The sequence below is a fragment of the Trichoplusia ni genome, chromosome 14, assembly GCF_003590095.1.
Source record: "Trichoplusia ni isolate ovarian cell line Hi5 chromosome 14, tn1, whole genome shotgun sequence".
In the NCBI taxonomy this organism is placed as follows: Eukaryota; Metazoa; Arthropoda; class Insecta; order Lepidoptera; family Noctuidae; genus Trichoplusia; species Trichoplusia ni.
Window position 1 is genome coordinate 11563378 of NC_039491.1, and position 27198 is coordinate 11590575.

General features: G+C 39.6%; 1 protein-coding gene across 1 annotated transcript in view; it reads right to left on the reverse strand.

Moving 5' to 3' along the window:
- LOC113500832 overlaps window positions 1–27198 on the reverse strand; it is a 128089-nt gene that overhangs the window by 25061 nt on the left and 75830 nt on the right. Inside the window, exons 4-5 of the mRNA XM_026881727.1 lie at window positions 18613–18687; window positions 17662–17808 (exon numbers count right to left, since the gene is read on the reverse strand). Of these exons, the coding sequence (XP_026737528.1) occupies window positions 17662–17808; window positions 18613–18687 (222 nt within the window). The remainder of the gene's footprint in view (window positions 1–17661; window positions 17809–18612; window positions 18688–27198) is intronic.

A 27198-nucleotide genomic window follows, 5' to 3' on the forward strand; every position in this document is an offset into this window, starting at 1 on the left:
TGAGTAGCTTCAGATGCGAGTGTAACTCACAAACATCATTGAATGGACGCCAGCCGCGCCGAGTGACGGAACAAGTCGCGCTAATGAATTTACGACCGGTCGCGAAACAAAAACTCCAGAGAACATCCACATAACATCCAAACAATGAACCACAAAGCACCAAAGCTATCCCATTAACATTTCCAGCTTTAAAATACTGTCATTATACTTTGAACATTATGAAATGTAGAAAACCCGCAGAAGTACAACTATAAAACAAAAAGACTTACATTCACTCAAGGATCATCATTTCAATACTCTTTCTTTCTGAACAGGGCTGTGGACCCGAAGAAAAACATTATACACAACACAATTCAGGATATTTTCAAAGGTTGTAGCAAAAATATCAGTCAAAATAATCAATAAAGATAATTACAAACGTTCTCCAAACCTGCATATGTTCTATGCGAGTGTTACACACATTGGTAGCACTTCATACATTTTGCATAGACCTATGTAACGCATTACTATTCTCGTATGATTGGTGACCACAGCCGTGCTGAGCGAGCGCGTTGCGGACCGCTCGTAATGTTTTAATCATCCCGCAGAAACCGCGGCCGCGGTCACCACCGGACGTAGGGGCAAGGAAGGGCGCGGGGCGAGAGGCATTAAGGAATATGTGAAGTCATGTGTGTATTCTATTTGAGCTATTTCAGACTTATATCCTGAACTAATTTTCTGCGGATAATTTGACGTATGTGTCATAGAGTCCTCCTCATAGAATAGAAAATTATAGTCGTTATGTTGGTCTCAAGAGACCTTTCGAGAGAGAATAGTGAATAGTACATATAAATGTTTAGAACCTGCATTGCGCTGCAGGCAGGCAGGGTACCGACCTGCACCAGACAAGCCAAGACATCGTATAATATTTTACAAAATATTGCTTCCGCGGTTACATCATATGGCAACATTACGCATTCATGGAAGTGTCCCGGCCATTCTCCGGCAGATCGTGTGAGATCAACTCGTCCCGGGCAGGCTCCCCGGCGTTCCAACTGACGAACATTTACATCTTACATGCTCCATCACACACAGCTTGGAGAATTGGAATATATAATAAATAACTTAAAATTGTATTTGCGGTACATGTGTGAGGGATATTCTGGATGTCAAAGTTCACTATTCTAATATAGGAAGGTGGAGTATAGTATTGTCCATTTGGGACTATACTCAAAGTGAAAAGTGAAATGAATTTTGATTAAATTCGTATTTCTGGGAATCAGCAAATTTTCTGGAATAGAGAAGACCAAGTAGAACTAAACAGAGCTATTGTTGGTGTCTACTGGGTAATCCCTATGTAAAACATCTGGGTATTGGTGTATCTAGAACCTGTCTCAACTATTTAGAAAGCAAAAAATACTATTAAATCAATCTTCTCCTGAAGAATTTTCCAATTCACTTCGAGAGCTTCACAAACTGATCCCTAGGCTGGTCTCGTCCTCGGAGATCGCAATCCGATCCGTATCTCGGGTCCTATCTATCCATCTTAATTACTTAATTAGGCATGCGGCCCGCGCACGCATCATAATGCGGACCCGCGTATCAGCCGAGCTGTACTCCTCAGCCTCGACTACATTATGTACCATTATGATGAATTAAAAACATGATACGACAGCAACGCTTAGGGTATGCATGGATAAAATCATGGTAAAGGTGAATGGGACTAAGACATTAAATTGTACCAACTAGGCCAAGTCAAAAACAGAGATAAGTATGAGGTTTAATATTAGTCTAAATGAAAAGCGATTATATAACAATGTAAATTGTTATCCAAGAATACTTTCTCTTATGACAGTAATTAAGTTGTAGTATCTTTAAACAGTTTCCATGACAACGGCGGTCTATTTCCCGCTAGATTAGCGAGCCTTCATCAAACACCACTTACGGCAACTAGCTAATTGATAAAGCTTACCGAACACTGTGGGAAATAGTTGTCGAAAACTTTGGCGTCGAGTAACTCCCCAACTGTAGGGCGCGGGACGTGTGAAGCGTTCCGTATTGAGGGACTAACTACTTTGTGGGGAGTCGAGAATGGCTTATCAGAACATCTGTTGACACTTTAAGGATAACGTTTAATATAAGATGAGCATTAGCAGATCACTTGCAGCATTAGCAGATATTTTTGTTTACCAACCAACCACGACAATTTCATGCGGTTTTTTGCGGTTATTTTATTAACCTCACATAGAGATTACTGAATTTCGACTGAATCTTTTTACTAACCTTCAACGGTGACGTAACAAAGCTGAAGCAAGGTCGTGTACCCTATAAAACGCTGTCAATAGCAATAATCGTCTCAATCACTTATATTTAACGTCAGCAAGCGAAGGTACCAGGGCAGCATTAGCATAACAGAGATGCTAATGTGTGTTAAACCTAATTAGATATGCGACGGTAACGGTCCGCGACTCGGCGCTAATGATCGCTAGTACCTACGTGTTGGGCACATTGACGGAATAGAACCTTTATCTCTTTAAGTTTATGATGCTCTGGTACCTGACTTGACTCATGACGATTTACTAGAGCGCGTGTTTTTGTTGATAATAAAAGCAATTTATGTTATTCAAATAATACTTTTAGCATATTTTTCTATAAAATTGAAACAATAGTATTCAGTTTGCGTTACGAAGGACCATCAGTGTCTCTATCGACATCAATTAAGCGCTGTGGGGAGAGCTGTTTAACTGAACACATTAGGGGTCACACAATAGACGTACACTAACTGCCTATTCATTTTGGTAAAGTCATGTATCATCACGCTAGTATTTCAATTAAAGGAAACCAACATAACTGTTATGAAACAGTAACAGAATATGAACTTTAATATACATTTTTGAAGTTTTAAGGTTTTAGAATCGTAGACAGATTACAAGTTTAAACCAAAGTTTATTACTTTAAAGAAGTTTATATCCAATTGAGCAAACTCCAATAAAACCTTTTCACCATAGAAATGACTAATTCTAACAGTTAGACAAGTCATCAAACCCATCGCAGGAACATTAAATATCAAATAAACCAATGTCATTATAAAACGCTAACGATCGCGCGCTCGTTACTATATTAATAGTCTCCTTAATTAATGTAAATGTTCAGTGGATTCGAAACAAACTAGTTTGATCGTTGAGAGCTCGCGACTGCCGCCGACGCGACGCGGTCACCACATAAACTTGACTATTGTCACTTGTGAATTGTATAAACTAATAGAAGGAAAATAAATATTATTTATTGCCTGGTCGTGAGGTGAATGAAGTTATAATTCAAATTATGTAAATTCCGCTTTATAAAATTGATTATAACAAGTATACAAAACTGTATTTATGAGATCACGTTGTTTTGTTTGGCTAAGTTGTGAGTTTTTTTTACTTATTGCGGTAGAATTCCGAGCTGCGCCTTTGTTTTTTACGGTATTGTTGCCATATAAACAAGTGAGTCTGTTTATCATTATTTTATAGAGATTTTCTATTTTCTTTCTTTAAGTTACGAAACTAAATCCTTCGTTCAAATTTGCATGACCTCAAATAAAGTGAAGTAATACCTACCACTTAGAATTCAGTTCACATCAAAAAACCTAACTCAATCTAGGATTCGGAAAGCACTAAACTGGCCACAAAATGCTAAACAGACACATATAGAGCCCCCTGTATATACACATACGTGTGTGTGTGTGTGTGTGTGTGTGCAAGTCGTCGTCCGCATCGATCCGTCGGTAACAGGATTGCGATCGTTTCATTTACATTTTATTCAAGCCGCAAAACACTACAGTAATTCAATCGAGCGCCACCGAAATGCGTGCGAATTGATAGCGACGGACTAGGTGCGGTGGCAGTGGTAGCGGTGAGGTTACCATACGACAAGCTGCTGTTGCCACGGAGACTGTAGCTTCTGACTCTTCAATGTATTCTTAAATGCAGTAGTGATAACTTGTTAATTGTAGGGATCGAAGTAAAGGCCATCTCGCATAACCCATCATCTTGACGTGTTCGCGAGTTCGATCCCCAAGTAGGACATGCTTTTGCGGAATGCATGCTTGTTCTGAGTCTGGCATGAAAGCCCCGCGATACGAGGATTAAACTGATGTGTATAGATTGCAAACTAGTCAGTTTATTTGTCAACATAGTATGTGTATCATGTTTATGTATAGATTCAGAAAGGTACCAGTAAAAATAACCCTATTTTGACACTTGATAAGTCGCTATCAGTGAAGCCACAAGGTAAGCTTAGTCCCTCGCATGTATTGGTATTTGTTTACAAAGCTAGGGGCAACCCTACTCGACGTTACCACAAGACGTCTCGGGGCAGAAAATCTACTTCACACAAGAGTTCACATTACAAAGCTGAGTAAAGTTTCAAACATGCAGAAATGTTACACAGACACACATTATTTTTACCTTTTTTAGATAGATACCTATTTTCTTTGAAAAGTCACTCAATCACGTGTCACGTTTAGACATAATAAGTACTTGTTCACGCACAATTAACCTTTTGTTTTTTTTCACTTGGTGTACAACTGGTTGCGGGTCGTCGCAGTTCGGTGCGGCCCTAGCGGCATTGTTCCGTGGTAATAAGAAAACGCTATGCATACTTATGAAAACAGTCCAACAGTGAGAACACAACAGACCACGCTAGCAAATAGTCAGCAGAAAGTCAGTGAGGGGCGAGTATATACTAGGCTGTTGTGGTGATTGTACCAGAGAGACGTGAGGCGGTCATGGTAATGCTGTGTTCACAACTTCGAACATTAAATGAAGCACTTTCTGTGCTTTGGTTTATTATAAACAAATGATTAATCAGGGATTTCCTTAACATTTTTTTCTAAAACTTTGAATTTTTTTATAAATGACGCTTACCATCTACAAAACTTTGGAGGCCACGTGGAAAGTTTTTTATATTTGGTAAAGTGACTTGAATAAATAATGATCATTTATTTATGATTAACTTACTCGAAAACGAGCTTTCAGGTAAGTATTTTCTTTTTTCGTACCCTAGATAAAAAGCCTTGTAGGCATTGTATTCCCCGCTCCCTGTTCAGTCGTTACATTGAGGGAGAGCTGAGCGGCCGCCGATTAACCGTAACAGTAAAGTAGCCGCTCTTGTTACCCCCCCCCCCCCCTTTGCACTGCCTACTGAGGAAAAACTACAAGAGTAATCATCATAAAACTAAGACAGTGCTTTCTAGCTGATTAATGTTGCATTACCCTGATATCTGGTCCATACAACAGCGGCAGCAGAGGTGGTGAGGAAAGGGGGGGGGGGTCAATTTGTGTGAAAGCAGCATCCCATAACATTAGGCCGGTATCTGCTCAGTTTTATGTGTTTTCTATGGCAAGCAGAGCGAGTTCTGCCAATACCAAGAGTGAAGCTGCTACTGAATAAATTACAAATTATATTGAATTAATGTCACCGATTTTTTCTATCAATGCTTATACACGGTGATTTTTTAGTCGTCTTACAAAAGCAGCCCAGTTCATGTATCCGACGTATAATACCCCTAGGCGCGATTATTATTTTTTTATCATCTACTAAGACAATAAGTATGAAGAAAATTAAATAAGAGAAATTGAAATATACTCTTAAAAATGATAAAATTGCCGCCGCCCGCGCCCCTAACCATTGTTACAAGGCTCGGACCGCGCTCGCAACAGAGCTGTGTTTCTAAAAAACTACGAATTGCATCATAATATTGAATAAAAATTGCATTTAATTTTTTTTCAAATCTCATAGATACCTATTTTTTTATCGTGAACGTGTTCTAGTCATTGGATACATGAACTGGGCTGCTTTTGTAAGACGACTAAAAATCACGGTGTATAGAGTCATCTTTATTATACTAAATTTATAATAACTAGACATCAGAACTGAAAGTAAAAGCCTAGTAAAATATCAATATACTACCCAACTAACATCTTCTAACTCAGCAACCCACCGACTAGCAAGTACACACTGGAAATATCGACACTAAACATAAATGTAGAGCACAAGTTCATAGGTGGCTGCCTGTATCATATATTCAAGTCGGGCACTAAACCCGCACCGCTCGCTCTGAGAGCCTGCGCTCGTAAACCGGTGTTATCTGGGGAAGTGCTCCCGCAGGACGCGTCTGTTTCCTGTCTGGGACACGTGCACTCCACCGCCACATGACAGCTCAGCTCACAAGAACAGGTAGAGCTTTTGTAGGTATACATATTCTATGTTCGATTTTTTAGGGCAAAACTATGTCGCACCATTTTTATTAAACAGTATCACGTATAATTTTAGCGCTCTTTTTGTAAATTATTTCAGTAAACATATTTTTCATCGTTTCTAAAGAAAATGGGACTTCTGTTAAATTGTTTGTATGGTATATGCACCGCATGTGAGGTGATGGGTCAGACTTCAAACAAAGATTTATTGGCGCTTTGCTCGGATACCGGAGTTTGACGGCTATTTCAAGTGTTCCCATTGATTATTTTCAGACAGTCTGCTGCCATACGTGTGAGCTGAAAGCTCCGTATATTCTGGTTTTTTATTTACTTTATACTCGGCTACTTTCACGTATGTATGTGTGCAGTAAACGGCACACCGAATATAGTATTACTCGAAGGCGTTGTTATTTCAGTGCCAAAGAGGCCATGTGGTAGATGTTCTCTCACATTTACGAGCAGCGCACAGATGGCCAGGTCTATGCACTGAATATTGTTCGCCACAATAGATTGCAAGCGTGCTGTTGGGTAAGGAACTTAACACAGTTAATTGTTTATGTTCCCTTAGAAATTTACAACAATACATTTCACACCGTAATGGAAGTCTTTTGCTTAATTGTCTACAGATTTTATATTCTTACGTGCAACTATTTTGTACTTACACCAGGTTTTTAAATAAGCTTTGACTGTAGCTTAGAAAGTTAGTAGTGACAGAAGTGTAAAAAGATTCTATATCTATTAAAGTTAGGAATTCGAAACGAGTAAGAACCCATCTGAGCCGCAGTTTGTGAACGGGAAGTAGCCGGCTATAAATCTTAGAGCACGCAAACCGAAGCTGTACGCGCTGCTGGTGCCTGCGGGACGGAGGCGGGGTAGGCGGGGGGGGGGAGGTAGTAACATCATGTAATTATACGGTTAGAGACGGTGCGGTAGGTTCACAGCAGATCGCGGCCATCACAAATATTGGCGTTGGATTCGATTCGGATAATCTTGGATTTGTTTTTTTCTCCTACGGTGTGGCAATAAAGAGCCATTACTTTTAATTATCGTGTATCAACTAACAAATACTCAATTCTCAATTCTCAATTCTCAATTCTCAATTCTCAATTCTTTATTATAGCTACTCCAGGACATCAACATGGGCACAGTTTACATCTGGCTAACAATCAAAATATTTACAGAGTTTTAACTATCAGTGGTTGAGGTTTGTTTTCGTACGCGGCAAACCGAATCATTATCCACTTTTAAAAAGTTACCATCGACATGCACCAAAGTAAAGTACAGGAAAAGCAGTTGCGGAACAAAATACGGATTGAGAACACTTCAGTACAGCCAGCAGAATAAGTTAAAACAGACGTCATTTAATGGTAGAGTAATTCAGCAGATTGCGTATAAGTTGTTATAGTTGTAAGTAAAAAAAAGGCTTTCTGAAAAAATACGACCGAGTCTGAAAAAGTAACCAAATAGGTTGTACTTTTTTTTCAAGAAACATCTCGCGATTTCTGGATTTTTATCCTTGTATCGCTAGTTTTTAAAAGCACGCACAGGCTCACCCAAACTTGTCACAACAAACCGATTTTACTTTTGTAGCTGACTGTACAAGCATGTCATTTCGAGGAAGTGCCGGGGCTAGGTCCCGGTAACACGATACAATGCGGAGGGCGGCGCGCGTGACGCCGCGCCGTGACCGACCCGCGCGAACTGGGACCCCGCCCCGAATCCTAATGCCAAACTTATTATATATTTTATTTAAAAAATGCATATGGTAATATTCAAGTCTAACAGCGACAGATATGCATGGACTCATAAATATGTTACAAAAGCTTTGTCTTGTATTCTGCTTGATCTTTACCAATAAAACAATTAGCGTTAAGTTAATCCTGACAATAAGTTTCAGTCGTGAATGACTAACTTACTTTTATAATCAGGCACTTTTAGCTTATAATAGAACAACGAAGAATGAAATAACACCTTAAGCTATACGGCTTAATATATACGGCCACACGCAGGCACACACTTGCATAACAAACAAAAATGTGTGAACCCAGTAACGGGTAGCGGCAGTAATGAGTGAAGTTGATTAGTTTCAGCGCTCAGAAGTCGCGTCCACTAATGTTTACACAGGTTCGTGTTTACGTAGCTATTAAACTATTTTAAGGCGAAGCTCGACGGAAGCGTTTCGTTGCGGGCGGTGCAGCGCCTGCACTGCACACCACTTTATTAGTCACTTCCTCTTAACTATTGTTCATTTTACGACTTTAACTAGAGATGTCGTAAACTTATTATTAGAGCGTTAATTAATTGTTATGTCCACGAGCATATTTACACCACATAATTTCTAAGAGTAGATATTATAATGAGCAATTACGGGAATAATATAGATATGTTACACATGTGTGATATCATCGATATAACTAACTCTACGAATACTGCTAATTTTATACTATTATATTTCAGTAAAGAATTTGGATAAATGTCAGGATTATCACCTGCTACGATTACTATAAACTGTAACCACAAGGTGGAGGGAAAGCAATTAATGTCAACGACAAGAAATAATGTCAACTGTAATAATATGTCATTTGTCAAGACTGACGTCTCTCTATCGATAAAATATAGATAAAAACAATAAAAATATCAGTTTAAACGGAATACTTAGTACTCTGAGCCAAGGTGGGGTTTGTAAAGTAGCGCTGCTTCACACACAAGTTTCAATACGTAGTCAATAGAATCTATTCAGTTGTGAACCGCGGCCTAATTAGAACTGTCGAGGACCATTAACTAAGCAAGATAGATTGGTGTGTGACGTCATCGCGTCACGAGCGCCGCCTGCCTGAGGACGCGCCGCCGACGTCCCGCCCGCGACGCACGGGTAACGAGGCTGCACTGAATGTGGGACAACGACGATTCCGGTTTTAATTCCACGATACTGTTTTATGATCCCACTTATATTATTATTGTTTGTTTGAAGACCAAAATTATGTGAGATCAATAAACGTTCACTTCAAACGAGTTTAACTGTTTTAAATGCCTTTATAATATGTTACGGTTACGTTATTGAAGATTCTGCAGTCTGATCAACGGCATCGAATTCCAAGACCAGACTTATAAATACTTTAATTTCCGATTGTGAGCTGTTAAGTGAAAATGAATGAAGCGAGCAAGTTGTGTTGTGCTCACAACGAAATCGGTTACAACAAGGAATTTGGCTCCAATACAGCCACTCACTAAGCTTGTTGTGTTAGTGGTTTGGTATGCGGCGGGGGTGTTGACTGGGATCAAACAACACGTGGTGTAAACAAACAGGTGTGGGGCAGCGCGTGTGGCCACCAACGCGCCCGAGCCGGCCGGCGCAGGGGACGTGCCCAGGATGGAGAATACCACATTACATATCTCCAGGGTCCTCTTATAATACTCTCGTTCCTGATATATATTATATACTTTATTAGTGTTATGTTTGGCAGGAGCTACATAGGTACGTGTAACGCCTGTATTGTAGTCTGCATGATGTGAATTAGCGTAAGAAAATTAAATCCACACCTTCAAATGTTACTATTTTGCGTTTCAACTTTTTCGATCTGGAGTTTACCCTACTTAATACTCTAAAGATCGTTTTCAAACAATGTCCCTGACGTATGTAGGCATAGAATACCTCAAGAAGAACCTCTATGCCCAAAGAGTTTAATATATATTTCTGGCGATATACGTTTCGACTAGTAGTGCAGTTAGAATTTCGTGTTCAATAGATTTCCATTCAGGATCTATTCATGATATGAACAAGTATTTGTGAACTCCGCGACCCATATCAAATGTCTAATAAAACAGGCCTATAAATATCCGTGTGAACGCTTCTTTACGGAAAAAAAACTTTTGGTAAAGCGAATATATAGAATTAGGTACCTAAGTAATATATTCGTGCGTATTTTTGAAAAGGTTTCTCAGCAACAGAGGCAGTTCTAAAAGCTCACCGCTAATCATATTTGCTTGTGTTACTAAACTTGCTCAAGTTTATTATGCAATATTGGGTGTTTGTGACCTTCCTTAAACTAAATCCTGTCCTCTGACAGCCATATAAGAATTACTTATTTTAAAGTACAAATCGTAAAAATTGTGAGATACTGACTCTCGAAAATTGTACAAACGTGTAACAAACGACGTGGAATTTGATCTGTGCTGTTTTGATCCAATAAATTAGATCTGTGAGTAAATCATAGTATGAGAGTCGGTACTTGTGGTTCCAGCTGGCATCAACTTTGATGTCGGTTGCGTATCTGTTGCGCTCTCGCCGGACCTATTATTCAATTTGTATCCGCGGCCGGGCGGCGCGCGGCGGCTGTCTACTGCAGGATTTATAATTAATACCGGATACCAACGAATCACCAGCTATTACATTCTTCCCAAACAATTTATTGTCTCCCATTTACACTGCTTTGATTCCAAAATAAATTCCTCTTGAAATATTAGGGTTGGGCTTAAGAATCTTAATAGATTTGAAACACCTAAGAGTAGCTGGTATAATTTAATACCTTTGAGCGAAATTCAAATTAGGTTTTTGTTTATATTTTACAATATAAAACAGAAACGAACGTGACATAATTTGTCTATTCTGAGTGGAGATAGGACAGGTATCTGCGCCCACGCACATAACGAAACATAAAAGTTCGTGAATCGAAGTGGAATATAATATGCAAGAATATATGTATAAGTAACAAATCGATGTTCGCGGAGGAGGCGGTTCCCAGAATTGGTCGTTTTTCGGCGTTATCAGGTTACGCCATATTAAACGGTTAATTAACTGCCAACGCCGAGATTGTTTTACACGAGATATTATTATAACTTTGTTCCGACGTTTCCGAGTAAAACTTTTGATTTCTATTCATGTATCGACATGTCTCGACATCTTAAAAATACGTGCTTGGTCTCTACACTAGCATTAAGGATGAAGCATGAACTTGCTGCAGTTGCAGTTGCAGTATCTGTACATAGTTGGTTGGTGGTGATATTTTCCTCCATGTATGTTGCACGATCCTTGCGACCACTATTTGTCATTTCGTTGCCTCAGAGACTTCAGTATTATTAATAAGTCGTACAATAAGACCGCATCGAGTTGGTCGCCGTGGTGTCGATGTGTATAAATCTGTCGCCGAAGTGGAACAGGATGTGAATGCTCTCTCAAACTGTTTCGGTTATTATCAAGAAGCTTCAACTTAAGTGTTTCCTCTCCACATTAGTTACCTTGTCACGTTTTTAGTTGGGCAACGAATATTTTCATAATTATGTCGAAATACTTCATAAAATGAAAAACTGATGTTTTTTTTATAATTTTTCTTTTTATTTTAATATTTTGTAAAACAAAGTCTTTCAGTTGAACACAGCGTAAGTCAATTATCCTTAAAATGAAATTGATTTTCTCTGGCAACACGGAAGGATTGCATCACAATGGGGCTCTTTGAATTCCAAGATATTAAACATGGACTTCCGCAAACAATAACTGGACATTCAATACCCAGCGCGTGCAATGTTTGTGAGACAATGATGTGGCTCCGGACAGATGACGGCTGTCAGACCGGATCGGCAGCCCGGGCCGGCTCCGACGGCCGGGTCGGGGGACAGGCGCCTCATAAAAACAGTATTACGGCGAACGGTTTTAATACGAATCGCAAACGTACACATAAATATGGAAAACCTGATATATTGTTGTTCGTGTCACTCGCATGTTGTCTCACACGGATCCCTATCTTTATTTTACTTTGGAGTTTGACAGTTTTGCATGGTACAGGTCTAGACTGTGTCCATTAAGTACGAGGTCTGGACTCAATTCCTATAACTGATGCGTTGTTTGCTTCTATCTGTTCTAGGTTCGTTAGTTCGCAGACTTCTTTAAATAACAAAACAATACAAGTGCCTCAATGAATACGCTTACTTGAATGTCGATCAGAAAACTAAAATTATATTACGACTTTAGGAAATATGATAACTACCGTAAAAATTCTTTGCATCCAGTTGGTATTTTAACCAGATCGGAATGCAAGATAAACAGCTATGCCATATATGTAGAGTGAGACGCATTTTGACTGGACGAGTTTGAAACCTTATTGGATGGAGACTGAGTGCCAGTAATAACTGTCTGAAACGACAACAAACATGGCTATCTGTAACCGACATGTATTTTGTTGTTTCAAATTATGAGTTGTGTACAATTAATACAGACAGCAAAAGGAACAAAAGGGGATATACAATGGACGCAAAACAAAACGTTGCCTGGACACAAAGGGAGCTGTAATTAAAAGATCAGGTAGAGTGCAGCGGGAGCCGACCACCCGCTCTCTATTGTCGCACTTTTTACGTCGCCCGGCAAAAACATCACTCGTTAGTGTGGAGGGGTTTATAACGCCTTGACACACTGTTGTGATGCCCTCAGACACACGCTAGCCAGCTTCCATGACCTATACGAACACGGAGCGAACTACAGCAAAGACGTTTAATAGGACAAAACAGAAGAATTTCTCTACACGCCTATACAAAAGCTCACAGTTGCATACCAGAGGAAAGCTCCCACGATTTGTTACGAACAATAAACTCGTACTATTCACAGGTCAATCACACCTCACTACACGGTGGATAACACTCCAGACATGCCGTGATCAAACAATCAATCACCACGACGACGTCACTGATGACACGCGCGTCACTGATGCGGGCGCGGGGCGCGGCAACGTGCGCGCTCTCCGAGAGCTGGCTCGCGACTGAGCGCGCAGAGATGCTCACAAACTCGTTCTGGGCTCCACTAAAGCCTTCACGGTAAGTGGCGCAGGCACAATGGGAAACGCGAGCGCCCGCGCACCTGTGTCGTATACTCCTTTTTCTTTTTAATTTTATAAGGCGTCGAACTTTTCTGCGAGCGGACGAACGGTTGATGACCCTAAACAGAAGTCCTTAATGATAATTTAATGGGACCTCAACCGCCGTCGATCGAACAATCCACATTCAATGTTAATAGTTATTCATTTGCCGAGCAATCAGCGGCGGTTTTCAGACAAAGTTAACATAAATATAATGGTCGGTAATTCATCAGGAGCTTTTTTCCGTCCCTTGTCGCAAAATGGCGGGACACATGAATGGCTGGACGGACAGCTAGATGAGTCCGACGATAGCGGACGTTACTAAAACTGCACTGTTTACTATTTGGGCGGCGGTTGAGTGGAATGCGCCCCCCTTACCCCTCCCCCGCGTCGCTCGTGCAAGGTCGCGCGCAAAGGTATGCGCAGCGCGCGCCCCATGCAACCAACTAAACACACGAACAAATAATATATCTATACAGTAGGCTCGCTAGAAGATCGTTTTTACACGAAAATCAACTGTTAGTGAACTGTCTCGATGAGACAGTGAGATCCATAAAGTCTGCAATTGTTTATTAACAATCCCCAAAAACAAGCAGAACAGCAACGAAGAGGAAAAAGCAACTAATCAACGACTTGTCACGACTTACAGATTACACAAAAGCTAATATTTACAGCATGTCAGGAAGAGAATCGATTGCCCTCGAAATAAACTCCGCGCTGACGTTAATCCGATTACAGAAATAAAGACAAGTAACGTGTGAGGCGACGAGCTCGGAGATCGTGTGATACCGAACAACAAGAGTGAGCTGTTAATGGGCCATTCACGTGTTTATTACTTGTTCGCTTATTTTGGACATTTGAAGCTTTTGGCAATTAATTATGGAACAAAGTTAAACAGTGTCATATAAATAACAGCTGATCTCTTAATGCTAAGGAAATGACTCGCAATGAGAGGGCTTACACATATGTCCATTTCAGAAACACTTAATCCTATCCATATTTAGATGAAAGTTCTTAATTAAAAATTTTTGGGATTTACCATGATGTCAGCTCCTATCAGCATTACGATTGACAAATTTGTCATGATATCTGAACTCTACATTTATTGTAGCAGGTAAACAACTGTGCCAATTTAGCCTTCTGCACTTACTTGTTTAATGTATAATAATATGTCTAGGCAAAACAGTCAATCCAGGCTTACGTCCCACTTGGGAAATCAGGGGACCGATACACTCAACTTTGTTCACCCCCATATTATACCGTACATCATGGCCTGAACTGGTCTTTGGAGGTCAACAAACTAAAGGATATGGAATAAAATTAAATACATAAATATCTCAAAACGCTAAAAAAATATAAAAAGTCTTGAGTTTGTGTTGTTTATCTTCTCAACGTAGTTGTAAAATATTATAAAGGGCTTTTAAATATCCTTGTCTACTCTAATCAAATTAGAGTGAGATCGAATTGATTAGCGCTGGTTACTGTTTGACAGGCGGTTGTTACACAAACGCTAATGGCAGCGGCGGCGCGGCGTGCGGCGCGCGGCGCGGGCACATTCTTCACGACTAGTGCAATACCGCTGCGTCACCTGACAATGATCATTTAATTATGTCGGACGCTGAATTTTCGATACTGTTTTTTAGTGTTTAATAATAATAATATTTGATTTGTGCATTTTTTGGCATTGATGGCTCACTACACAGCTAAAACCAGCCTTCATTTTTCATATCCTATAATACAAAATATATTATAAATGACAGCAAAAATAATAAAAAATATATATATTTGTTTCTTTCAAGCTCCTTGCATATTATTATTGATACATAAAAAAAACAACACACAAAAACAACTTATTGACGACAGACGAGTAAACTAAAATACAATTAATAGCAAAGCAACAAAGTATATCGTGGAACACACGAAGACTAATAAATATCTGTCACTAAGTGATCGACAAAAACCTGATCGCAAATCACTGAGTGATAGTATCGCGTATCGCGGAGGTATCTGCGGGAACTAGTTCGATCAGTATCCACTCCAGTTGCAGCTTACACTCTTGCGAAATTATTTAACTAGCTGAGCTGTCACTGCTTGATGAATTTGCCGATATCACTACTAAGTGGCTGTTACACAGATAATTAAAATATTGAAACAATTAAATTAAGAATATAAAAAACATTACGTATGTAACCGAAAAACAATGTAGAGTCTAAGATATAACACACAATGTATATTAAAGTGGAAATGTAATTAACGAGGAGCATTAACAAGAAACTTAGTCGAGACAAAGCTAGACCACAACAGTGTCTTAATTAAGACACATCTAGTATTCAAACAAGTTACACAAAAACCTAGACAATGGTTGACCTGACACAAAAACAGAGCGAAGTTCTCTAGATAATACATCAAGAGTGCCACAACACTCAGAGGGCTCAGTTTCAACTGGTATACAATACAATTCTTCTCCGCAAGTCTTAGCAAGTGTACGTGAAGTTTGTGCGACGTCTAGAGCTCAGCACAAGTTAGGCGCGACTTAAGTGCCAGCACACTGCTTATAACGCCGAGAACTCTTGCTCTACTGAACAGACTAGATACAAGTTTGAAGACTTAACCAAAAGGATCCGACTACTTTTTTAACACTACAGTATAACAAAGTTTATTGTGGCGTTGTAGCTGTCGGGTGCTACCAAGTGCAGTTTAATAGTTTTTGTTCAGAAAGCTTAGAACACTTGCATTTATTCATTTGTATTAATGCTCAGAGATACATGCACATTCATAAGTTTTTAATTCAGCTTGAATGAGAGCCACTCGTTCAATAATGTATGAAATAATTCGTAAGGTTTACAGCGCCCCACGTTGTATAAAAAAGATTAAGGGATATAAGTCTTCACAAACAATGTCCTAATGAGGCTCATACATACATAACCAAATTTATGAAGTCATTAAGGGATCAGCAAAGTTCCAATTAAAGCCGGCGTACATAAAGTCACGACTGGCATAAATTAGCCGAGTGCGAGCGGTCAAGTGCGAGGTCGCCGCGAGCCGCCGGGTTCTCTATACTAACACCACGTGTCATAATGATAACCAATAATTTAATGCAAAAGTAACGTTGTGTATCAGTTTTGCCGACTCTGCCTAGTGAGACCAACAAGGTTCAAAAGTGTACTAGGTTTTTAGCAAATAGTAGCACAATTTTATCTCAGCCATAAGACAAAAAAAGTTAAATTTTTAAAATAAACAGACGGCTGAAGGTCTTGCCGGACTTGTCTCCTCTGTTGGGATGAAATACCTACATGGAGTGTAATCGTGTGGGTTGTGACAAGGGTACACGTCAGAGAGCAACTCATCTCCGGGATATTTATAAACATTCTGTTCACAATGCACGAAATGTAATCATAATCATACTGTATTATATATACATAGCGCACTCATCGCGAAGATAAATTTAACCAACTGCTTTTAAGTAAAAAAGAACTAGTATTCCTAAGTATCTTTAAAAATTCTGTGAACGTTTAATGGAAACGAAGTAGTAGTGATGTGCAGACCATTGACATATCTGAGCAATTTGAAAGCTCCTTAAATCGGCTGCGAGATATTCCGCTCTACATACGACACGTCGCTGCTACAAGATCGTGTTACTAATACATAAGCTTGGTACATGAATAAGTTACTTGATATGTTTATTTCAAGTTTTGCTTTCTATCCGACCAAAATCTAGATCAGATTTTTTGCCAGCATCTGGTATTGTAATGTATCTGAGTTGACAGCAAGAAGTCTGCATCGTGAGTTATTAATTCCGTTGAACATATTCGAGCGCCGGTTTCGCGACACTGTTACATCGCGTGACCCCGAGCCACACTCCGCGAACACCGGGAAGTGGGGACTCGCTTCAATACTTTCTCCACAACTTTCAAAGTTCCTACCTACTTAATTTCCATACAATTATCTGATTGGCATTCAGTCAAGTTGTTGGCAACTGCCCACAAGATCTTAATGATTTAGTACGAAATAAAATTATCTTACTAACTTACTCACAAATAGTGTGCATTATAAATATTATTGTCGAGATGCGATACACACACATAGGTAGTGTATACACGATATATTTAAGAAACAAGCTGAAACACGTAACACCAAGACTCGCATAATAACGAGACAATTATTCATTCATGAGGCATGTCGCATCAAAACATCAGCTTCACGAGAAATTTCATGCCAACTTCAACTAAGTGTTCGATTAAATCAATCAATTTTATAAAGAGAATCTAGGAACTTCCCTCTTTTTCAAGAGCACTTAAAAAAACTCACCACAAAGTAATAAAAAAAATCTGGTAATCAGAACAAGAACAAGTTAAATTGAGTCTAGAAACAATCTTTAGTAATATTTTAAAGTGGTTAGGTTATCACCGCCTTGGTCAAGCGTGTGATCCACGAACGCCGATCCTAAGTCTGGTTGTCTTTGTGTTCCTGACTAGAATGTCTGTGCAAACATGATAAAAATTATTGTTGATCGCTGATCGATGATTAACAGAATTAAATTATTTAGTGAGTTAGATGTATTTTTATGACTATGTGAGCGGGATGGTGTAGGCAATACTGACCTGTTCGGGCGTGTCGGTCTGGAAGGCGTGGCAGTAGTGGTGCGGCGGCTCGGAGCGCGGCTCGCGCGCCACCAGCGCGAACAGCGCGCGCCTCGCCTCACACGTCGCGTACGAGATGCGCCGCAGCGCGTGGCACATGCGCACGCTCTGCCAACAACACACCACTTGTAACACCACTCTACTACTAGGTACTACAGAACTGGCTAACCACAGCTCTACCATTCATGAGATACCCCAGAGGGAATCTGGGGAATGGTAGTGCTGTACTGTACGTATTGTACGAAAACCAAACTGATACCCAAAATAATATGAAATAAAAAATAAAAATAAAAGTACAAAATGCATCTAATTCAATAGACTTAAAGTTACAGAAGTTACAAATCAATCAAAGATTTTGAAAGTCTTGGAAACCAATTTATTCAGAGAACTCCAAGAAATCGCGGAACGACAGAAATTTGAAACATGGGAATCGTAAATAGTAAGGATTTCATATCTAAGAGAAAAGTGGATGAAGCAACAAGCAATTCCAGGAGGAGCAATGATGGGCATGTGTATCAGGCTAACTTATTGCCTATGCATATCAGAATTATCAGAAAATTACATATTAAAACAGTTGCTGGAATTTAGACCTGCAACTATGTGCAAACTATGTGTAATTCAATCTTTGAAACCCTAGTTCACATAAATACGAGTACTTAGACCTTTGTAAAGTCCTAGCTACCGCATTAGGTTAAGTAACCTGTAATGGTAGATTAGTGTGATAATTAAATAAATAAATAAGTGATATAGAATAAACGGGTTTGGCGAATTTCTTATACATACTCCCACACCATAAGAGAAGAAGGTTATTGGACTTGTCACCCGATTTAAAAATGTAGAGGTGTTCGAGATGATTTGCGTACAAGTTGCTCTAGCAATCATCAGTACTACAAGTAAAGTGTTGCAGGTTACCTGGTCTTCGGGGTCGCATACTTTGACCCCCGAGAGCGCGACCACCACCAGCACAGGGACCGCACGCCCGTTCTCCTGCGAACAACGATACACCGATACAATATGACAACTTACAAACAAACTGTAATAACTACACAGTTGTATTAATTATGTTTTAGATCCAAAACACACAGTATTCTATGTCAGTAGCAGATGATGACGTTAGATCTTGTAACATCTAATTTCAGAAATTTATTATTCTGAGAGTGTTTGCGTCTAATTAAAAAAAAAAAACAATAAATATTACTACTACTGATCCTTCCGCTATGGACATTGAGACTATGAAACGGTAAAAAAAAGATATGCTTATTTTATTTGCATGCCAGCTTGCCTGCATGTAAACAGGTACAAAGCAGGTTGATTTAGTAATCAACATTAGTCAGAGAGAGGGTGTAAGTTAGTGGCAATGGTGATTGTTGTAGGGACCGGCGCGGGACGCAGGCCAGAGTGCGCGGGGTGCGGGAGGGGGTGGGTGATCCCACAGGTCCTCTCATTAGGCATTTTAATTAAGACGGGCGGTCGCAGGCCATCACGGCCATCCATCCGCCGCAATATATCTTGCTTCATATTCAGTTCTAGAGGTACATTCCTGACCTGATTTGTGAGGACGTGCACTTCTATAAGACTGTAAGACGGACTAGTCATGGGTGGATAAAGAGCGTATGATGGCGTTTCATCAAAAAGACTCAAGGTAACATGTTGTTTATAATACCTTTAAGACACTTTAGGTTCTAGAATATCATTTTTGGATTAATTTTCACTTAAAATTATTTAAAAAAGGGATTAAAATCAAAAGGAATCAACGTACTTTTTAAGTTGATGTGGAATTGTAGCAGTGATAGGCCAGTGGAATAACTGTTGGACTACTTAAATTACCAATTCAAAGATCGAATTCATGTGCGTATTGCAAAATAAATATTACCTACTAACTTGTCCGAGTAGAATAACAGCGTGAAACCAGCACATATTAACTTTTCCAAAGGTGAGTAAGCCACGATGGGCAGTTTAAAGTCCTGATGTTTGTACATCAATCATGCAAAAGGAGGAAAAGGAAGACACACTCTACAAAATTAATACAAGAATTACAAGGTTTTGCCAGTGAAGCTCGTAAATAAGAAGACGCGGAAGTGTTATATCAAATCCAATTCAATTATTTACAATTCCATACCATGTTTCTACCATGTTTCATACCATGTTTCTTCAGAAATAGGAAAATAAAAGTATACATCTTTTTTTAAGAAGTATTATAAAATATCTGAAAAAAGTTTGGACAGGTGAGTACTGTTAAGATTTGAGAATTTTAGGCGTTGCTTTTAGGTTCAAAGAGCTAAATCTAAAACAAGGGAGCAATCCATTGTCCAATTAACCTAAATGTTAGTTCTTTGTTTAGCCGTGGGAAGCTCTACACAGGTACATGAGAATACACTAAAGAACTAAAAACGTTAATTCTTATCACTTGGTACAAGCAGCGCGCACAGTGCGCGGCTCTCGAGGAACATTGTGAGCGGCCATTAGTACGTAAGGTCGGCAAGTTTTAATGTGAACTCAGAACTGTTCTCACTGTGCTAATAGCAGTTACAGCATTAACTGACTTGAAGTACTCTTGTTCTGAATTTGAATCTCGTTATATTGTGGTCATGGAACATGGCTGACTGGCCGGTGCCGGTGCTCGGTGGCGGGCGCCCGCGCTACAGCCGTGTTCATGCGAGTAGCAGCAACGGTCCCGCAGGTGTCGTTACTACAGAGGGAATTAATCATGTAGATAGCCAACATGGTCTACACTGGCACCGTACTGCAAACTCAGCTATAGTTTCTTTTTAGTATGACATAGATAGGAAGATAATAAAGAGTATAAATACTTCTTTTTCAATAACACTATACGCACGTGATATGTTAAGGCACTTTGGATGTCTAAAATTTGCTATTTCGATGGTACACTTCGAATTTAAAAGAAAATGTCATAGAAGCGAGCGAGGTAGATAGGTATTGTGTAAAGTACATTGCAGTACATTGCTTCAGGTTATTGCCGCTGAGGCCATTCTATTCAACTGAACGATTTCAGAAAAACGAAGCTGCTCCTAGGTGAAACGGTTAGTATCAGCAACGGCTGCAAAAAAAGAAACATTTCCTTTCAATCGCGTTTCAATTCAAACGCCATCACACAATATTACAACGTTCAGTTTCATACCTACCCGGGTAGAATTCGAGTAGTTCACTTTTAAAATATTTCTCCAATATTTCTCGCTTATTACGCCGGCACATTGAAGGCGACTTCATTAAATATTCTTTGATAGCAGTTTGTCGCGCCGCAGCTGCGTCCTCCCCATATCTCTCTACCAACACACTTTCCGCTGACAGAGCAAATGAGCAACTCCGCCAGGTAAACGTGCTTTCACTTTACTCTCACTAGATAGAATCTATGGACTTTATTATTTACAGCGGCTTTTAATCAGGTTTGTAGTTTTTATATTAATCGCCAGCGCGCGATGTAGCGGCTCCCAGGAGAAGATATTGCGTTCGTCAGAGTACGGCGGTGGGTGGCGGCAGTTTGTATGTAAATGATGAATTATTTGTGGTGCGGGATATTGCGACCTTGGTTTTAGTGCCGCACTTGTCATGGTCACGGGGAAATGAGGTTCAAAGGTAGATACCCTACAGCATTAAAAAAGTACGTAATGACATGGTGTAGACAATTTGAGGTCCTATGCTATGAGGATAATGATGTAGGATTATTACATCCGCTTCAACGAACAAACAAAGCGGGCAATTTGATTAAAACACGAAGTAAATGAGACGATTTGATCGCGAAAAAAAAAATCTTATCAGAAAATTTCAGGAATAATTAGTAAGTCGTAAAAGAAAATAAAAATAAAAAGGTTAGTCACTATATTATTTTAATTGCTTAATAATTATACAATGAGAGAGAGTTACTCGTACATCAGAAGGTTTGTATTATTCGTAATTTGTAAAAATCATGAGGTTATTTGATATTCCAAACGTAAATAAAATATCTTTAGCAGCCCCTTATTGACTCAATAACAGTGGTAAGCGATATTGCACATGTGGGTAATGTCCCTTCTGCAGCCGTCACGTGTGAAAGTGATCACTGGTTTGGTGGCAGCTGGTCGTTCCCTCTCGTTCAACTTTCGAACTCACTAAAGTAGTAATGAAAATAATACTGTAAACCACGGTGCATAGAACGGTGTCACAACTGAAACAGTCTAACTTTAATAGGTTTTGATTGGCCTCGACTCGCCGCTGACGTTTGCAACAACACTTGAGTACTGCAGGTATCGTCATCAAACCTATTTGCCGAGGATAATCTCCATGCAGCGTCTATTTGTAAGCAAGTTCGGATCCGATCTTTTCTATTTTTAATGTATTTAAATAGATAAACTGGATAATATGAGTTTTGATCTTGCAACATGTGGCAGTAAGCACTGCAGGTAGGTACAACAAACGTAAGACAGAGAATTCAAATTAATAAAATTTCTAATGTGAAATACTTCCAAAAACGCCGCACGATTACCTAAAATATAATGGTTTAAGTTTGTGTTCATCCTTCAAGTAACTACTGGCGGGAAGGTTAATTGCTTGATTTAGTACAAGTCTGTAGGGCCGCAGCGGGAGAGGTGCCGCGGTGTGGGGTGCCGAGGGGTGGGGCGGGAGGGGGTCGCATGACAATCATTCCACACACAACGTAGTGAGCTGAAGAGCGCAATTACCAGGATCGCACGGCGCACAGGCGCTGTTATGACCGCCTCATTACGCTCCCAGCTATCATTTTTTCCACACGATTGTCTGATGTGTCCTATTACGTGTCAACTGTTATGTGCTGTTCGTATCTACCACCATTTCCAGGAGTCCTTAAATTTTAGGAGCCAAATAAAATAATGGTATCTTTTTGGTGGGCAGGTTTCTGTTAGTACTTGTAGTTACGTACTTCTTCTTGATTAGAAAAGCAAAACAATGTCTCGGAATAATTATTCTAGAGTAAAATGCATGGCTATCATTTGTTACTCTACTTTGCACTACAACAATACCCAATTAAACTAAACATCGAAATGGTGCGTTGAGAGTAAAGTGAGCTAGTGAGATGTGAGCCGGGTATGGCAGGCAGCGTCGTGCAGGGGACGTGGAGGGCGCACCGCTGGGAGTCACTCGCGAGTCGCGGGCTACACTAACAGCTCTCGCCGCGTTCAGTGTAGGGCCGAGTTATAAGAGAGTTGCAATGCTCATCAATTATCAATTTTACTGAAGAAGAAGAGGCGTCCAGGTAGTACATTGTCATACAGTCCTGATATTTACAACATCCTGACATATTAAAACGCACTGTTTTGATCTTTTATCTTGGATCCTTTTTTTTTGGACAAAATAATGCATGAAGTCTAGAAATAAAATCTAGTGTAAGCAGTAAAGGCCTTCTAACCTAAGAGCTACGGATCTAAAATATTTCATGTTAATACCCGCTGTTCGCTCTGTTCTCAAACTATGTGAAGTAGTGTGGATCCATTAGAAGCGCGCTGGAGCCGCGCGCGGTGCTCCGGCGCGATGTAAGTTTACGAGTCACCACTAACATAAGACTACTATGAGCGATACAATAAACATATCCCTTTTACAGTAAACATGTATTCATCACACTGGTTCATTAATATTTTACGTCGATGGCGAATATAAGCGCCAGGTACGTAAGGAACGTATGTCATTTATGGAATAAGAAAACGTCAATATCCAGTTTATAACCTTGCAGGAAAAGCAAAATTATATGCTAGGCATAAAGCTCAGACTAAAACAAGAAAATTTGCGTCGAATCATTCCTACCACAACGTTTAGAATATTATTAACATGGAATGTTCAAGTTAAAGCACTTAATCATTAAACGTTAGTCGTGTTGGAACGAGGACTTATCGAGTAACCCTTAATATCTTCAATCAGCTAAATTGAATTTTCAGCGAGCCACTCGGCGTCAGAGTATTTGTTCACCCTCGAGTGCATAGCAATTGATAGCGAGCGGATCGCAGCACTCGCGTAATGACGCATTTATAGCGTATTTTAATACGCGCCGAAGTGCACTACGCCGCGTAGTACGCCGCGTACTTCGATGCATTTAACTTTCGACGAATATTTACTATTGTATGGACGATTGGTGGGGAAATACTTTTTGTTCGCTCATTCTTTGTTTGTTTAATTTATGGTGGAGTCGTTCGGAAGGTCGCAAGTCGACAATAAATTGGAACAATAAAATGTATTTTATTCACTCAGTGAAATGAACAGTTACTTGAATAGCTGGTTGAGCGAGTTATTCAAAAACTTTCTGTGTATTTTCAGTTCTCAGTAGAATTTGGTAAACAAGCCACTTCACGTCAAAATGAAGCAGTAAATCTTGGAAACGTGTAATTTACGTTGATAGCTCTTAATTAAAACTTAACCAAATGTATATTAATATTACAAATAGCATAATTATCAACATTCCAAACCGACGTGCTTTCGCAGTTGTCATTGTGACGTGAATGTGAATACCTCTCAATTATTATCATCGCAAGCAAAACATGCAAAAACTTTGGATGACAAAGAAGCCGCGCAAAAGGCAATTTTTCTTAAATTACTTAAAGTGGGAAGTACAACATTGAGTTGTGTCGTTACCTACCCTGACGGCTAATTACTTGAGACGACAGGTTGAGATGTCGGGCGAGGGAGGGGCGAGGGAGACGGGGGGGGGAGCGCGACTCTACTGACACGTTACAATGGGAAAAGTTACGCAATAACAGACTAAGTTTAGGCTCGACGCCGCACTTGCTGCGGGTGAGACATTCAAATATATCCCCTGGGCGAGTGACGTAGAGTCCTTGATGAACACTTAGCTAAGTTTGCGAAGTCCTCCGTCTTTTATTCGTCCGTCAGGCGCACGAGATTTATGTGAATAAAACACGGGTTCGTGTTATGTTTTATGGTGGTGAACGTTCTAATCCAACGATAACACGGAAATATGGAATACACGTTATGGGAATTTGGATAAAAATACTTTTTATGACTATGATTTATGTAATACGGTCTTAATGTAATCTATTATGTTGTCGGTCCGGATGTCGACGGCTTGTTTTGTTTTTCATGACACTCTTACGATTTATCTACTAGATTTAACCCAATCTTTAATCGTACTCAAACTGAAAATTAAGTTGGTTAGTAATCTGAGAGTTATCATGAACAATCAAGTTACATATGCTATGCAAAACGCTTCGATTTCAGTTTAACGCAATTTATCCAATCGATTAGAATTCAATTAAAGCCTACAATTTTCAGTCATTGCTATGGATCAACCAAATCGTGACCAAACTGACAAAAGCCAGTGTTTTCAACAATTTCACTCCAGTTTGTTGTGTAGTTCAGAACTGCATGGAAAACTCGTAGATGTAGATGGAATGTCGCTTCTATAATTAATCAACGATGATTACAACTGAAACTTATGAGGAAGTAAATCAAGTTTACTTAGGATAAGTTACAGAATAACATAAAAATGGGCACTTTTTGAAATGGAACAGTGGAAAACTTCTTGTTCGCCAAGTGTTTAACATTTTGTTGTTACTTTTTTTCTTTTCCTTAAAAACATTTCAGATCATTTCACGTTTTTTCAGTGAAATGATAAAATATTCAAGTTTACACTTCAATAGTAGATATCGGCGTCAGAGTTTTTGCCGAAAATGCGAAATGTATTAAATGTTAAAAGTTCGGCATCCCAAGTCTGTCTTTTCGCGCTACGATAGAATATGTTTTTTACAAATGATCTTTCTTTTTTTCTTTACGTGAAGTTGCAAAATGTTTTCGAGCTGCTTGACATTTTCTTTCTTAAGTTTTTCAGGGTTACGTAAAGTTATTAGGGTGTACGACCCTGATTTTGTAATTTTGTGCTAGTGAGACCATTTTCTCAGCCAAATGTTAGATGCGTAGTAGGTGCGTTGCATTTGGTCGTAAGTAATATAGGTCCAACTTTATCTTAATCTGAAATCTAAACGACGCGTTCGAAAAAGGGTAGGACGGGCCGCAGTGGCCCGCCCGGCGCGCGGCGCGGCCAACTCTCTGATAACGGAAGTGGGGCTGGAGGAGCGCCGCCGACGCCGGACCTGAATGTTTGTTGGGACAAATTGCGATTGCAGAAAATAGCTTTTCGATAATTGAGGAAACAACACACACTTGCTCAAGCGAGCACCGTCCCGTTTTCCTACATGACCATACTCAAAATAGTTTCAGTGAAACACGTGTTAGTTTATTGAGTCTTACTTTGGTGCTGTGTTTGACTTCTGATATTCTAACAAGATTGTTCTTACGTCATGTAACTTTAAAATAAAGTTATGTTGAGATTCAGTGAACAACTTCAAAGTTATATTTTCTACCTCATAATATGACTTAACTATTGGTATTAAGTGTAATGCTTACCGGTTCAGCAATGAAATGTATCCCTTTCTTCGTAACAAATGTAAACTAAGTAGGAGTATCGTCGAGGACGCGAGTTGCGAACTTATCCAAGTTGGCGCGAGGCGGCGCGGCGGCGCGTGTGGACCGGGCGGCTCGCGGCGCGCTACTGCCGCCCTCGGCCGCCCTACACCAGCCAGCACAGCTATACTCTGGCTTTCACATCGTGGCCGAAACAAGTTTGGTATAATTTGTTTTGTATACCTTGATTTTCGTTAAATATGAATGACTTAGAATCTTTGATAACTGATCGCGTGCGACTGGAATTCGCATTACTGAGAGTTACACAAAAAAAAAACAAATCGGTTGGATAACAAATCAACAAAAAAAAAATAACAACGTCCCTTATCCCCGACCTTTATTTTTAGTGGAGAATGACATCATCTGTGAAAATGTCAACTGTCTAGCTATCTCGACTTATGAGAGACGGCCTGTTGACAGACGAACAGACGGCGGAGTTTTTACTATTTGGGTAGGGTACAATGAAAAGTGTAATAGTTTAGTTTAAAGAAAAATGTTCTACATTTTCCTTTAAAAGAAAAGTTTTCAAAAATGTACTACATAAGGAAAGAATGCAACATCTTATCGAACAATCCTGGTTTGTTAAATGAAGCAAAAGATGTCTTTCATTTAATGATGCAACGGTTTTTTCAGGAAACAATACATTTACATAATGACGACAGACCGGACACACAATAAAATAATAATTGCTATAAACCGTATCATTTTATGTACATACATACTCGATACATAAACTAATTGTGTGATCAATACTTTTGAAACTACACCTATCAAACTAATAAGGACACATTTCTTCAGCAAGATTTACGCCGAGACGGGATAAGAGCAGGATTTATTCAGCGGCAGTACACAACGGCTTCCATAAAACAAATGCGGGAACCAACCAATCACACATAAAGGTTCAGATAAGACAAAGGGTCGCCGCAGCCGCCGCCGGGACATCCGTCATCGTTTGGACGCGGGAACACGGAACACACGCGGTAGGACGAAGTGCCGACACGTTATTAGTTTTGTTAGCTTTATTTATTTGATAGAGCCAACAACTTTTTTGCAATATAT